At 36.1% G+C, this 16,466-nt stretch overlaps 1 protein-coding gene across 1 annotated transcript in view; it reads right to left on the bottom strand.

Moving 5' to 3' along the window:
* SCLT1 (sodium channel and clathrin linker 1) overlaps positions 1-16,261 on the bottom strand; it is a 252,430-nt gene extending 236,169 nt beyond the window's left edge. Inside the window, exon 1 of the mRNA XM_060147067.1 lies at positions 15,790-16,261. Coding sequence (XP_060003050.1) covers positions 15,790-15,823 — 34 coding nt within the window. The 5' untranslated portion in view covers positions 15,824-16,261. The remainder of the gene's footprint in view (positions 1-15,789) is intronic.
* Between the last annotated feature and the right edge of the window lie 205 nt (positions 16,262-16,466).

The raw sequence follows: 16,466 nt of genomic DNA on the forward strand, positions 1-16,466 counted from the left end.
AATGTTGTGTTAGTTTCAGGTGTACATATAGCATGCATTATTAACAATTGCCAAAATATGGAAGCAACCTAAGTGTCCATCAACAGATAAATGGATAAAGAAGACAGAATACAACTCAGCCATAAAATGAAGGAAATTTCCCCATTTGCAGCAACATGGATGGACTTGGAGGGCATTATGCTAAGTGAAATAAGTCAGACACCGAAAGACAAATACTGCATGATATCACTTATATGGGGAATCTAAAAAAATACAACAAACTAGTGAATATAACCTAAAAGAAGCATACTCACAGATATAGAGAACAAACTAGTGGTTACCAGTGGGGAGAGTGAAGAGGGGAGGGCAATATTGGGGTAGCGGAGTAAGAGGTACAATTATTAGGTATAAGCTACAGGGGTATATTGTACAACATGGGAAATACAGCCAATACTTTATAATAACTATAAATAGAGTATAACCTTTAAAAATTGTGAAGCACTAAAAATTGTACACCTGTAACTTATATAACACTGCACAGCAGCTATACTTCAATAAAAAAAGAAGAAAAACTAAAAATTAAAATAAATAAATAAGAGTAAGTCTCAACAACTTTCAAAAGACTGAAGCTGAAGAGGAGAATATACTACTCTAAAATATGCCTCTTTGTCATAAGGATTATTTTAGGCTGGTAATTTTTAAGAAACAGCAGAATAGAAAAAGCTCTGAAAACTGAGTAGAAGTTACCATTTTGTAAAAGACATTTACATTTATAAGGGAAAACTCCATTTGTAAGCATGTCTCCCTCTCTATACCAGAAAGAGAAAGATGACTCTAAATTTCTAGAAACTCTTTATGAATAGAGAAGGTAATGACTTAAATTTGCTTAACAACTTTACTCCTGTTTACTGTGTTTTTCCTGGTAATTTCTCATCTCTTCTTTTGTCTTTATCTGAAGATGTTATTTAAGATTGTAGCTTGGGCCATTTGAAGGAGTTTTTCTCAGTTTTCCCAGGTCTCTAATGTATACAGTAGGTAAATATGTTATTAAACTTGTTTGTTTTTCTCCTATTAGTCTGTCTTTTACTATAGGAGGTCCCAGGCAACAACCTAGAAGGGTAGAGGAAAATTATTTTTGCTCCCCTGCAAAGGCAAAGAGGTCCTATTACCTGATAATAGCACAGTTAGGCTAGAATGAAGAACCAAAAACTACAGGAAAAATCTCCATAATGTAAGAAATTACTTTTCAATAACCTGTTGGCCTCAGGATGAATTACACGACAAACTTAAAAGTATTTTGAACTCGATGATAGTGAAAATGCTGTACCTCAAAACTTAAAGAGGAAAAATCCCCTGCACAGCAAAGAAAACTATCAATAAAATGAAAAGGCAACCTACTGAATGGGAGAAAATAATTGCAAATCATATATCTGAAAAGGGGAACAGAACTAAAATAAACAAAGAACTCACGCAACTCAGTAGCGAAAAAACAAACAACTGGATTAAAAAATGGACAGAAGACTGAATAGACATTTTTCCAAAGAAGACATACAGATGGCCAATAGACACATGAAAAGATACTCATCATTAATCATCAGGAAAACACAAATCAAAACCACAACAAGATATCACCTCATTCCCATTAGAACAGCTATTATCAAAAAGACAAGAAATAACAAGTGTTGGTGAGGCTGTGGAGATGGGTACTGTTTGTAGAAATATAAACTGGTGCAACTACTATGAAAAACAGTATGTAGGTTTTGGTTCCTCAAAAAACTAAAAACATAATTCACATGACCCACCAATTCCACTTCTGAGTATTTATCTAAAGAAAATTAAAACACTAATTTGAAAAGATACACACCCCCATGTTCATTGCAGCATTATTTATAATAGCCAAGATATGGAAACAACCTAAACATCCATTGTTGGATGAGTAGATAAAGAAATTGTGGTATATATACAATGGAACATTACTCAGCCATAAGAAAAGAATGAAATCTTGCCCTTTGTGACAATATGGGTGGACCCTGAGAGCATGATGCTAAGTGAAATAAGTAACAGAGAAAGACAAATACCATATGAAAAGAGAGAAACCAAGGTCACTGACACAGGGAAGAGATTGGTGGTTTCAAGAAGTGGAGGATGGGGGCAGGGAGAGGCAGGGAAAAATGGATGAACTAGTTCTTTTTTAAAAAAAAAATAAATTGAATAGATCTTTTAAAAAGAAAAAAGATATGAAACATTCTTGAAAGCAATGAAAGAAAAATAAATCAATTGAGATATATTCCTTGCTCATCATCAAAAGCCACAATATTATTAAAATGTCAATTCTTCTTAAATTGATTTAAAGATCCAGTACAATTCCAATAAAAGCCATTTTGTAGATATGGACAAACTTGTTTTAAACATTGCATTGAGTAGTCTAGACAACATTGATGAAGAAGTTGATGAACTCACACTTCTCAATTTCAAGATTTACTAGAAAGCTAAAATAATCAAGAGAGCATGGTATTTGAAACAAACAGACACAAAGATAAACAGAACAGACAGAGCCCACTAGTATACCTATGAAAATTCAGACAACTTGACGTTGGTCAAAGGAATAAAGGCACATTAATACAGAAAGTACAGACTTTTAGTGTTTAGTCATCATCAACAAATGATGAGGGTACAAATCGATGACCATAAGAAAATAAAGACACAAACTCTGTACCATAGACATAAATTCATTCAAAATCATTCATTGTCTTAAATACAGAGTACAGAACTATAAAAATTATAGTGGAAAACTTGGGAAAAATCCACATGAGTTCTAGTATTGATAATTAGTTTTCATATCCAACACAAAAAGCACAATCCATGAAAGAAAAAGTATTGATAATGTGGACTTTATTAAATTTAAACTACTTACTCTATGAAGGACAATGTTCAAAGAATGGAAAGACAAGCCCCTGACTACGAGAACATATTTTCAAAACACATAACTGAAGAAAGATTTGCATGCAAAATACTCAAAGAACTAGAAAAAATTCACAATAAGAAAAACATACCAAATTAAAACAAATATGGCAATATGAGTAGACACCTTACAGAATAATATATACAGATGGGAAATAAGCATGTATAAGTTGATCAACATTAGGAAATCATTGGAAAACGATAAGCACTGTGCATTGGGGAAAAGCAAATTAAAATAACAATGAAATATAGGGACATATGTATACATATGGTTGATTCACTTTGGTGTGCAACAGAAACTAACACAGTGTTGTGAAGCAATTATACTCCAATAAAGATCTATTCAAAAAAATAACAATGAGATGCCCTACCCATAAAACTAAAATTAAAAAATAAAATAAAATATAGGTGGAAATGCAACAAGAATAGCTAATATTTTGCGAAAGAACCGGGGCGGGGGGACTTGTTCTACCAGGTATCAAGATTTATTATAAAACTATAGGCATTTGGACTGTGTGACAGTCATATAAGGATAAACAAAACTGACCAATGGAAGAGAATCCAGGATCCAGAAGTATACCCATGTATATATGAGCACTTGAATTGTGATCAAAGGGGCATCCAGAGCAGTGAGGGGAGAAGGACAATCTTTTTGTAAGCGGTTCTAGATCAGCTGGATACGCTCATGGAAAAGAACAAAACATCACCCATAAAAATCAATTTTATGTGAAATGAAGATCTAACTGTGAATGCCAAAACAATAAATTCTAAAACAAAACAAAAAGAATGTCTCTATAGCCTTAGGATAGGGAAATATTTTTTTAATCAAAACACAAAGACACTAATCATAAAAGAAAAAATGACAAACTGGACTACGTTAAAATTAAGAACTTCTGTTCATCAAAAAGAGACTGTTAAGACAGTAAAAATGCAAGCCACAAACATGGAGAAGGTATTTCCAACACCTATAACTGACAAAGGGCTTATTTCTAGAATATACAAAGAACTTCTATCAGTTAAAAGGCAGGCAATCCTATAAACACAGTGGTAAAAAGACTTAATTAGTATTTCACAAAAAGGTTACCCAGGTGGCCAACAAACAGAAAAGCTGTCAACCTCATTAGACATCAGGAAAATACAAATTAAAATTACAATAAAATAAAGAGCTAAGGCTAAAAGACAAATGCTGGCGACAACGTGGAATAAAGAAAACTCCCATACACTGCTGGTGGGAGTGTAAATTAGTAGAATTTTAAACACAAATATAATTCCTAGGAATATACCCAACCAAAATATGTGCACTTGAGCTCCAAGGGCCATGACAAAAAATGTTGGTAACAGCATTATTCTCAATGGCCCCCAAACTGGAAACAACTGCAAGTATCTATCAAAAGAAGAATAGATAAAAGTGATAAATTTATAAACTAGAATATTCTGTAGCAATGAAAATGAACATACTACATCTACATTCAAGAGTATGAATAAATCTCAGAAACATAATATTAAATAAAAGAAGCCAAACACAGAAGGACGCATGGTTTATGATTCCATTTATATAAATTTCAAACACAGGCAAAACAGTTTTTACAGTGTAAAATTGAAGATATTAGTTATCTTTGATTATCTTTGGGGAGGAGGACATGGGTATGATCACAAGAGGGCTTCTGGGGTGCTAGCAATGTTCTGTTTTTTGACCTGGGTTATGGTTATATGAGTTTTGAGCTTTGTAATAATTCTCTTAGCTTTATATTTGTTTTCTCTATTTTCTGCATGTTACACATTAGCAAATATACATATATATGCACATATATATTAACTATATATACAAATAAATTAAAAAATATAAAATTACACACACAAAATGTATACATTCTACACTGTTAACTTCAGATAACAGTTTCTTCCTTGAAAGCACATATAATTTGGTGGAGAAATATGACATATATGTGATTCTGATAAAGGAATAAGTAATTATAAAGTATTAATAATTTAAATCGTTTTAACTTTGAGTTTAAAGGAATTATTCCTTTTTTTATTGTTACCCTCAGAACTTTTAAGAGAGTTACCTGACACATAGCACTAAAATTAGGATCTAGTTTCTGCTTATTACTCTTCTCTCACAGTCTCAAAAGGAGGTTGGAGATAAGGCCAGGGATATAATAATTCCAATACAAACTGCTTCTTTTTTTTCCTGATAGGGTTTTAAATAATAAAAAACACTAAATCTGATGTCTCAGTAAATAAAATAGGTTAAGAAGTCAATTGTGTATTAATGAGAGAAAACAATCTTCATAGACTGACTTTAATCTGGAGCAAATTTTACTATAACTTAAATCTACCATTTCCTTCATTGAACAAGCACTTATCTCATTGTTTAATTTGCATTTTCTGGATTACTGATGAGATTGACATTTTCATATGTTTAGTAGCTCTTCAGGTTTTATTTCTTGTAAATGACCTATCATATTCTTTACCATTTTTCTATTAGTGTGAATGTATTTTTGTTTGTGAAAACTTGTTAAATTGTGAATGGTAATCAACTCTTCATTATATTTATTATAAATATATTCTCCTTTCTTGTGGCTGGGCTAGTCATTATATTGATGATGTTTCTTGTGATATCCAAGTTTTTATTTCTAATGTCATCTATTCATATATATTTTTCTTTCAGTCAAAAATGTTTGTCTCTTTAAGAAATCTTCTATGATCCTGAGATCAAAAAGACACCCTCTTAAAATTTTTTCTGAAAGTTTAAAGAGAATTTATTCCTTCAATCAATCTGGAGATAATTTTTCTACATAGTGTGAGAAAGTATCTTTATTATTTTTTCTTTCCCATTTGGATACCCAATTATCGTAGCACCATTTGTTGAACAGCCTATCCTTTCCCACTGATTCATGTTGCCTGTTCTTTCAGATAACAAATGTCTGGAGATGTATGTGTTTGTTTCTGTGCTAACTGATCTATGTACTTATCGATCTGCCAATATAATATTGATTTAATAACTGGATATTTATAATCAGTCTTAATAGCTGGTAAAATAAAATTTCCCACCTTGATGCTCTTTAAAACTCTTTTGGCTACTCCTAGCTCATCAACATAGATTTTAGAACCATGTTGTCAAATCTAGGTTTGGGATTGCATTGAATCTACCCATTAATTTGTGGGGAAATTGACATGTTTACTATATTGAGTGCTCTAATCCATAAATTTGATATGTTGCTCCATTAATCTAGGTCTTCTCTTACGTACCGAATAATTTTCTAATGCTAACTACCCTTCCGTTGGTGGGATGAACCCAGTATGAAGATAATTGTATGTATATTATATATCTATGCACACACACACACATGAACTTATATTCATTGATGGATTCAATTTATTAATATTTTATTTAGGATTTTAGTTTCTGTGTGCATAAGTAAAACAGGCCTATAATTTTCTTTCATGCAAGTATCTTTGCTGGGTAGTAAAGAAGACAAACACTGGGTTCAAACTAGACTGCCTGGGTTCAAATCCCAGCCCAATTACTTATTAGTTACGAGATAACCTTGAAACTGTGGTGGCACTTATCCAGGAGGTTTTTATCTATGGTTATTGAACAGATGGGTATGAGAACTGTAAAATCAAACTCAGGATAAGGTGTTACCAGGCATGTACTACAGAAAAGCAGGGGCATAATCACATTAAGATTACTTACAAGAGAACAGATGAACCAACAGGAAACTGTTACAGCCTATGTAAGAAAGTAGTAAAAACAAACTGGGAAGGAGTTAAGGAAATGGAAGAAAATGAAGGTTTCAAAGAATAGAGGTCTCAATGAGGTCAAAGAACAGTTATAGTGGGAGTAAGATATTCGTGTTTAAGATTTCAAAAGTAGGGCAAATTAAATAGGACTTCTGCTTATGCTCAAGATAAAGTAAAATGGTCCACTTTCCCACCTGACACACCAAAAAAAACCAAACAAATGAAACAATGGTTTGCCAGGCAAACACACATCAGACACTGATAATGACAGACACAAAACAAATGAAGTAAGGCCTGTGATTGTCCCAGCTTACTGACTTGAGCAACATTTCTGGCCACAGAACAAGGAGGGAAAATGCAGGCAGAGATCAGCAAATCCTTTGAGCTAAGGAGATGAAGCTGAGACTCAGTGGAAACCAAGTAAACTAGAGTTGGCAGGACAAACAATAGGAGAGAAAGCTGTACAGAGAGAGAACTCCATATATATAAGATCTGTGAAGGGTCTGTCTTGCATAAACAAAAGAGTACTAACTCTTTATTAAAGCAATTGATTTTACAGTTTAAAATCTTCCCACAAAGAAAGCTCTAGATCCAGTTGGCTTCACTGGTAAATTCTACCAAACATTTAAGGAAGAAATAATACCAATTCTACACAAACGTCTTCCAGAAAACTGAAAAGGACAAAGTATTTTTCCAAGTAATTCTGAGGCCAGCATTACTTGATACCAAAACCAGACAAAGACATTAGAAATTTTTTTCTTTTTAAAGGCTTCAAGGGACTTCCCTGGTGGTCCAGTGGGTAAGACTCTGCGCTCCCAAGGCAGGGGGCCCAGGTTCAATCCCCGGTTGGGGAACTAAGAGCCCACACGCTGCGACGCGACAAAAAAAAATTTTTTTAAAAAGGTCTTATGTACACAGATGTTAAGATTTTAAATAAACCTTTTAGATAATCAAATTCAACAATATATAAAAAAGATAATACATTAGGACCAAGAAGAGTCTATCTCAAAAAGGCAGGTTTAACATTGAAAAGTAATCTATATAAATCACCCTATTAAAAAACTAAAAATGGAAAAAACATCTGTTCATCTCAATAAATGCAGAAAAAGCATTTGGAAAAATAATCCAACACTCATTCTGATAAAAACTCTCAGAAAACTGGGAATAGAAATGAACATCCTCAACCTAATAAGAACATCTATGAAAAAACTACAGCTAGTATCATATTTAATTTTGAAAAACAGATGCTTTCTCCCTAAAATCAGCAAGAACACAAGGATGTCCACTCCAACCACTTCCGTTCAACAATGTACGCAAGGTTCTAGCCAGCACAATAAAGCAAGAAAATGAAATGAAAGGCATCCAGACTGGAAAGGAAGAAGTAAAACCATCTCCATTTACAGATGAAAAGATTGTCAATGCAGAAAATCTGATGAATTCCATATAAAACCTACTAGAATAAGCAAGCTTTCAAAGATGGTATGGAAAAACACACACACACACACACACACACACACACACACACACACACTCACGCACAAAAAGTATTTCTATATACTAGCAATGGTAATTCAGAAATTGAAAGTAAAAGAATAATACCGTTTACAACAGTATCAAAAACAGCAATACACAGGGATAAATCTGACAAAATATGTGCAAAATCTATATACTAAAAATTATAAAACATTACTAAGAAAAAATTAAAGAAGAGCTATATCAATCAAGACATATATTTTTTCATTTGTCAGAGGACTCAATATCATTAAATGAATTCTGCACAAATTGATCAAGAAAGTCAATACAATGCCTATCAAAATCCCAGCACCTTTTTTTGTAGAACTTGACAAGCTGGTTCTCAAATGTATATAGAAGTGCAAAGGACCTATGATAGTCAAAACAACTGTGAAAAAGAACAAATCTGAAAGGCCAACACTATCTGACGTACTATAAAACTGTAATAATCAAGAGAGTAGGATACTGGTTTCCAGATAATCAACAGAACAGAAACGGATCTACACAAATATGTACAACTGATTTTTAACAGATACAAAGGTAATTTAATGGAGAAAGGACAGTCTTTTTAATTGGGCATCCATATACAAAATAAGTGAACCTTGACCTTTACCTTACACCTTGTACAAAATTTAACTCAAAATGTTTCATAGATTTGAATGTAAAACCTAAAACTACAAAACTTCTAGAAGACCACAGAAGACCACATAGAAGATAATCTTTGTGGCCTTGAGTAAGGCAAAGATTTCTTAGATATGACACATCCATAAAAGAACAAATTGAAGAATTGAACTTCATCAAAATTAAAAACTTCTGCTCAGTGAAAGACACTCTTAAGAGAATGAAAAGAAAGAAAGAAAGAAAGAAAAAGAATCCATCCCTACTGGTTATAACACCCACTGCAATAATGAATTTTTCACTCCTTAGTTTGATATACAAGTCCCCCTTTTTTTTTTTTTTTTTTTTAGCAGAGGAAACACAATCACATTTTTTCTTTTTAACATCTTTACTGGAGTACAATTGCTTTACAATGGTGTGTAAGTTTCTGCTTTATAACAAAGTGAATCAGCTATACATATACATATGTTCACATATCTCTTCCCTCTTGCATCTCCCTCCCTCCCACCCTCCCCATTCAACCCCTCTAGGTGGTCAAAAAGCACTGAGCTGATCTCCCTGTGCTATGCAGCTGCTTCCCACCAGCTATCTATTTTACTTTTGGTAGCGTATATATGTCCATGCCACTCTCTCACTTTGTCACAGCTTACCCTTTCCCTCCCCATATCCTCAAGTCCATTCTCTAGTAGGTCTGTGTCTTTATTCCTGTCTTGCCCCTAGGTTCTTCATGACTTTTTTTTTTTTTAAGATTCCATATATATGTGTTAGCATACGGTATTTGTTTCTCTCTTTCTGACTTACTTCACTCTGTATGACAGACTCTAGGTCCATCCACCTCACTACAAATAACTAAATTTTGTTTCTTTTTATGGCTGAGTAATATTCCATTTGTATATATGTGCCACATCTTCTTTACCCATTCATCCAATGATGGGCACTTAGGTTGCTTCCATGTCCTGGATATTGTAAATAGAGCTGCAATGAACATTTTGGTACATGACTCTTTTTGAACTATGGTTTCCTCAGGGTATATGCCCAGTAGTGGGATTGCTGGGTCATATGGTAGTTCTATTTGTAGTTTTTTAAGGAACCTCCATACTGTTCTCCATAGTGGTTGTATCAATTTACATTCCCACCAGCAGTGCAAGAGGGTTCCCTTTTCTCCACACCCTCTCCAGCATTTATTGTTTCTAGATTTTTTGATGATGGCCATTCTGACCAGTGTGAGATGATATCTCATTGTAGTTATGATTTGCATTTCTCTAATGATTAATGATGTTGAGCATTCTTTCATGTGTTTGTTGGCAGTCTGTATATCTTCCTCGGAGAAATGTCTATTTAGGTCTTCTGCCCATTTTTGGACTGGGTTGTTTGTTTTTTTGATATTGAGCTGCATGAGCTGCTTGTAAATTTTGGAGATTAATCCTTTGTCAGCTGCTTCATTTGCAAATATTTTCTCCCATTCTGAGGGTTGTCTTTTGGTCTTGTTTCTGGTTTCCTTTGCTGTGCAAAAGCTTTGAAGTTTCATTAGGTCCCATTTGTTTATTTTTGTTATTATTTCCATTCCTCTAGGAGGTGGGTCATAAAGGATCTTGCTGTGATGTATGTCATAGAGTGTTCTGCCTATGTTTTCCTCTAAAAGTTTGATAGTGTCTGGCCTTATATTTAGGTATTTAATCCATTTTGAGTTTATTTTTGTGTATGGTGTTAGGGAGTGTTCTAATTTCATACTCTTATATGTACCTGTCCAGTTTTCCCAGCACCACTTAAAGAAATACAAAGGATCATGAGAGCTTACTACAAGCAACTCTATGCCAATAAAATGGACAACCTGGAAGAAATGGACAAATTCTTAGAAATGCACAACTTTCTGAGACTGATCTGGGAAGAAAGAGAAAATATGAACAGACCAATCACAAGCACTGAAATTGAAACTGTGATTTAAAATCTTCCAACAAACAAAAGCCCAGGACCAGATGGCTTCACAGGCAAATTCTATCAAACATTCAGAGAAGCGCTAACACCTATCTCAAACTCTTCCAAAATATAGCAGAGGGAGGAACACTCCCAAACTCATTCTACGAGGCCACCATCACCCTGATACCAAAACCAGACAAAGATGTAACAAAGAAAGAAAACTACAGGCCAATGTCACTGATGAACCATAGATGCAAAAATCCTCAACAAAATACTAGCAAACAGAATCCAACAGCACATTGAAAGGATCATACACCATGATCAAGTGGGCTTTATCCCAAGAATGCAAGGATTCTTCAATATTCGCAAATCAATCAATGTGATACACCATATTAACAAATTGAAGGAGAAAAACCATATGATCACCTCAATAGATGCAGAGAAAGCTTTCGACAAAATTCAACACCCATTCATGATTAAAACCCTCCAGAAAGTAGGCATAGTGGGAACTTTCCTCAACAAAATAAAGGTCTCAATGGTGAAAACATAATCGTCCTCAATGGTGAAAAACTGAAACCATTTCCACTAAGATCAGGAACAAGACAAGGGTGCCCACTCTCACCACTATTATTCAACATAGTTTTGGAAGTTTTAGCCACAGTAATCAGAGAAGAAAAAGAAATAAAAGGAATCCAAATCGGAAAAGAAGAAGTAAAGCTGTCACTGTTTGTAGATAACATGATACTATACATAGAGAATCCTAAAGATGCTACCAGAAAACTACTAGAGCTAATCAATGAATTTGGTAAAGTAGAAGGATAAAAAATAAATGCACAGAAATTTCTAGCATTCCTATACACTCATGATGAAAAATCTGAAAGTGAAATTAAGGAAACACTCCCATTTACCATTGCAACAAAAAGAATAAAGTATCTAGGAATAAACCTACCTAAGGAGACAAAGACCTGTATGCAGAAAATTTTAAGACACTGATGAAAGAAATTAAAGTTGATACAAATAGATGGAGAGATATACCATGTTCTTGGATTGGAAGAATCAACACTGTGAAAATGACTATACTACCCAAAGCAATCTACAGATTCAATGCAATCCCTATGAAACTATCACTGGCATTTTTCACAGAACTAGAACAAAAAATTTCACAATTTGTATGGAAACACAAAAAACCCCGAATAGCCAAAGCAATCTTGAGAAAGAAAAACAGAGCTGGAGGAATCAGGATCCCTGACTTCAGGCTACACTACAAAGCTACAGACAGTATGGTACCGGCACAAAAAACAGAAAGATAGATCAACGGAACAGGATAGAGAGCCCAGAGATAAACCCACACACATATGGTCACCTTATCTGTGATAAAGGTGGCAGGAATATACAGTGGAGAAAGGACAGCCTCTTTAATAAATGGTGCTGGGAAAACTGGACAGGTACATGTAAAAGTATGAGATTAGATCACTCCCTAACACCATACACAAAAATAAGCTCAAAATGGATTAAAGACCTAAATGTAAGGCCAGAAACTATCAAACTCTTAGAGGAAAACATAGGCAGAACACTTTATGACATAAATCACAGCAAGATCCTTTTTGACCCACCTCCTAGAGAAATGGAAATAAAAACAAAAATAAACAAATGGGACCTAATGAAACTTAAAAGCTTTTGCACAACCAAGGAAACCATAAACAAGACCAAAAGACAACCCTCAGAATGGGAGAAAATATTTGCAAATGAAGCAACTGACAAAGGATTAATTTCCAAAATTTACAAGCAGTTCATGCAGCTCAATAACAAAAAAACAAACAACCCAATCCAAAAATGGGCAGAAGACCTAAATAGACATTTCTCCAAGGAAGATATACAGACTGCCAACAAACACATGAAAGAATGCTCAACATCATTAATCATTAGAGAAATGCAAATCAAAACTACAATGAGATATCATCTCACACTGGTCAGAATGGCCATCATCAAAAAATCTAGAAACAATAAATGCTGGAGAGGGTGTGGAGAAAAGGGAACACTCCTGTACTGCTGGTGGGAATGTGAATTGGTACAGCCACTATGGAGGACAGTATGCAGGTTCCTTAAAAAAACTACAAATAGAACTACCATATGACCCAGCAATCCCACTACTGGGCATATACCCTGAGAAAACCATAATTCAAAAAGAGTCATGTACCAAAATGTTCATTGCAGCTCTATTTATAATAGCCCAGAGATGGAAACAACCTAAGTGCCCATCATTGGATGAATGGATAAAGAAGATGTGGCACATATATACAATGGAATATTACTGAGCCATGAAAAGAAATGAAATTGAGCTATTTGTAATGAGGTGGATATACCTAGAGTCTGTCATACAGAGTGAAGTAAGTCAGAAAGAGAAAGACAAATACCGTATGCTAACACATATATATGGAATTTAAGAAAAGAAATGTCATGAGGAACCTAGGGGTAACACAGGAATAAAGACACAGACCTACTGGAGAACTGACTTGAGGATATGGGGAGGGGGAAGGGTGAGCTGTGACAAAGCGAGAGAGGCATGGACATATATACACTACAAAACGTAAGGTAGATAGTATCAGCTCGGTGATTTGTGACTGCCTGGAGGGGTGGGATAGGGAGGGTGGGAGGGAGGAAGATGCAAGAGAGAAGAGATATGGGAACATATGTATATGTATAACTGATTCACTTTGTTATAAAGCAGAAACTAACACACCATTGTAAAGCAATTATACCCCAACAAAGATGTTAAAAAAAAAAAAAAAAGACAGTATGGTACTAGCACAAAAACAGAAATATAGATCAATAGACCAGGATAGAAAGCCCAGAGATAAACCCACGCACATATGGTCACCTTATCTTTGACAAAGGAGGCAAGAATATACAAGTCCCTCTTTGAACAGGTCCTTAAGGACTATCATGTCTCCCTTATCAGATGGAGGTAGAAGAATGGTGTACAGCAAATATGCTAGGACAAATGAAAGGAGGCCAAAATCAACAGAAGGCAATGACGATAAGGTCAGAGGTAAGTGGGAAAAGGGCAAGCTTTCTACATTTACCTGAACTGGTGTTCAGCTGGTCAACTAATGGGGTCATCCACCAGCTATACCTGGCATGTGAGGTCCGGTTATAGGAAAAAAGGGGAGGTTCACAGACGTCTAACACTCCTTCTCATCTCTTCATGAAAACCCTACCATTCCATGCTCCAATTTCCTGAATAAGTAGTTATTTCAAGCCTCCGAGCCTTTGCTTCTTCTGCTCCCTCTGTCTGAGGATTCCCTTCTTCCATTCCCTTGTCTTCTGGTGAACTCATTTTTCAAGAAATAATTTACTATGCTTCTATCGTTCTCTCTGGTATTTGGACTTCAGTTTTATTTAAGAATTGTTGCTGGTGAATTCCTCTAAAACTCATAGTTTATGAGTGCCTCAGGAACTCTCCCCACCCCAACCAAACTACTCAACACCAATTCTTGTCCCACACCACTCAGATGGTGGCCAGCCAGTCCTCCTTATGGGTTAAGGGATATTCCCACTTCAAACCTAAGAAATAATGCTAATGTTATAGTATCATTATAATGTCATTAATGATTTTAGGTAATATAAACTGTGCACTTAAAATGTGCTAGACACCATGCTAAGTGCTTTATTTGCATCATCTCATTTAATCCTCACAACAACCCCATGAGGGTTATTGTGCTATTATACCCATTTTACAAATGAAAAAATTGAGGTATAGTGAAGCTAAGTAACTTGCCCAAGGTCAAAGACCTAGAAAGAGAGCTAGAATATGAGCCCAGACAGACTGAATCCAGAGGCTGAGTTCTCAACCATTGGTCTATGATGCTTCCAAAACGGAATGTACCACTTTTTTCCTACTTCTCCATTGCTCAAGCAAGCCAAAAACCTGAGTTGCCCTGTACCTCTTTCTTCCAAATCCCTTCATCTCCAATCTCACTGAACCTATCTTAGTTCACTTCTTACCTGGATAATGACAACAATTGCCTAACTGCACTCTGCTATAATGCATGTTCCTCATAACAGCCAACTGGGCTTTTCAAATAAATCACAATCTGATCAGGTTACTCCCAACTGAATTCCTTTCAGTGATTCCTATAACCTGTGCAATGGTCCAAACTCCTAAACACACAGCAAACAAGGTCCTTTACTATCTAGCCAAATTCTTTCCTTTCAGCTCCATTTGCCATTTCCCTATATACATCATATTCCATTCAAACCAACCTTCTTAGAAGTTTCTAACAAAGCATATTCCTAATCCCTTCAATGTTGTAAATATTGTTCTACTCGACTACACAGTTCTTTATCTAGTAAATTTATATTACTGCTTCAAGTTTCAGCCCAAATGGCACCTTCCTTGACCACAGTAAATTATAACCGTGTAAGAGTTAATATTTGTTTAGCACTATGTCAGATACTATTCTAAATCCTATTCATATTTTAACGGTCATTTAATCATTTGAACAATGATTCAAATGATTTCCTCATTCAAGTGAGGAAATTGAGGCAAAAGAGTTGTCAGTTGCTGCCACTTCAGTGTATTTATGGAATTTATATACTTCTCTCCTCAAATTAAATTCTTGAGGGTAGAACAGTCTTCCTCATCTTTGTAATAGCTATGCTGGTATAGCGCCTGGCACATAATAGAAACAGGAGGAGCTCAATGAACATCTTTTGAACAAATGGTCAGAGCTGTCTCTCTAGGTTCTAGCTGCAGACTTGGAAACTCTTCCTGGCCATTAGCCCTCTAATTTCTCCAGAGCATGCGAGGAGCATAACAAAAACGCATGTAGCAGAGTCCCACATAAGCTTACGGAACCTAACAGTATTTACTAAACGGTTCTGCTGAAATGTATACATATCCTCATATATACCATCAAGCTTTTTCTGCAGCTATCTTCTTTTAAGTTTTTACAAATTTCCATGCACCCAACAGGCATTCAGAAAATACTAGTCAACGATGACGACATTAAACATTACATATAAGAATCCTAGATAAAGGAATGTGGAGCTTACTCTGATCTCGCAGAAAGTCGATTTCTGTGGCCATTTGGATACAATTTGTTTGACGCTTTCACCACCTCTACTTTTCCTAAAAAGGCACAAAGCTCGCTGTGCGGGAAAACAAATCTAAAGCAACGCTTCGGAGGTTGTCTACCAGTTGAGCGGTGTAATCAGCATCCTACTCACGTGGCGTCAACAGCCCCGCCGCACCTCCTTCTCCCGAGTCCCAGCCGAGTCCCTCGCTCAAGCGAGACACAAGATTTCAGGTTTGCTGGGGACCCGCCAGGTGAATTCTGTCCCGCGTTCACCCGAATCCCAGCCAGGTGGGACCAGGGATGTACAGGCGTCCCGCGGGTCACTCGGGGTCGTGTTGGGCCACTCAGGAGAGCGCCGAGAGAGCTGGCGGGCAGCCGGGTGGCGGCGTCCTTGGCGGAGCGGGGAGCGACTGCAGGACTGCCGAGAAGCCCGGGCCAAGCAGCGGAAGTCCACTCGGCCCGCCCTGCGACTTTGAAACCGGTGCCCCAGACCGCTCCTTGGAGACGGTGACGCCGCCTGCGTCATCACGCAGATGTCTGCGTTTACGTCGTCGCGCTTCCTGGAGTTCTCTCACGCTATTGGTTGTCTGTCAAGCGATGGGCGGAGCTGCGGAAACCTGGATGACAGCCGGGTGAGCCACCTGTGTGGCGGCG

The sequence above is a fragment of the Lagenorhynchus albirostris genome, chromosome 4 (genome assembly GCF_949774975.1).
Source record: "Lagenorhynchus albirostris chromosome 4, mLagAlb1.1, whole genome shotgun sequence".
Classification (NCBI taxonomy): domain Eukaryota; kingdom Metazoa; phylum Chordata; class Mammalia; order Artiodactyla; family Delphinidae; genus Lagenorhynchus; species Lagenorhynchus albirostris.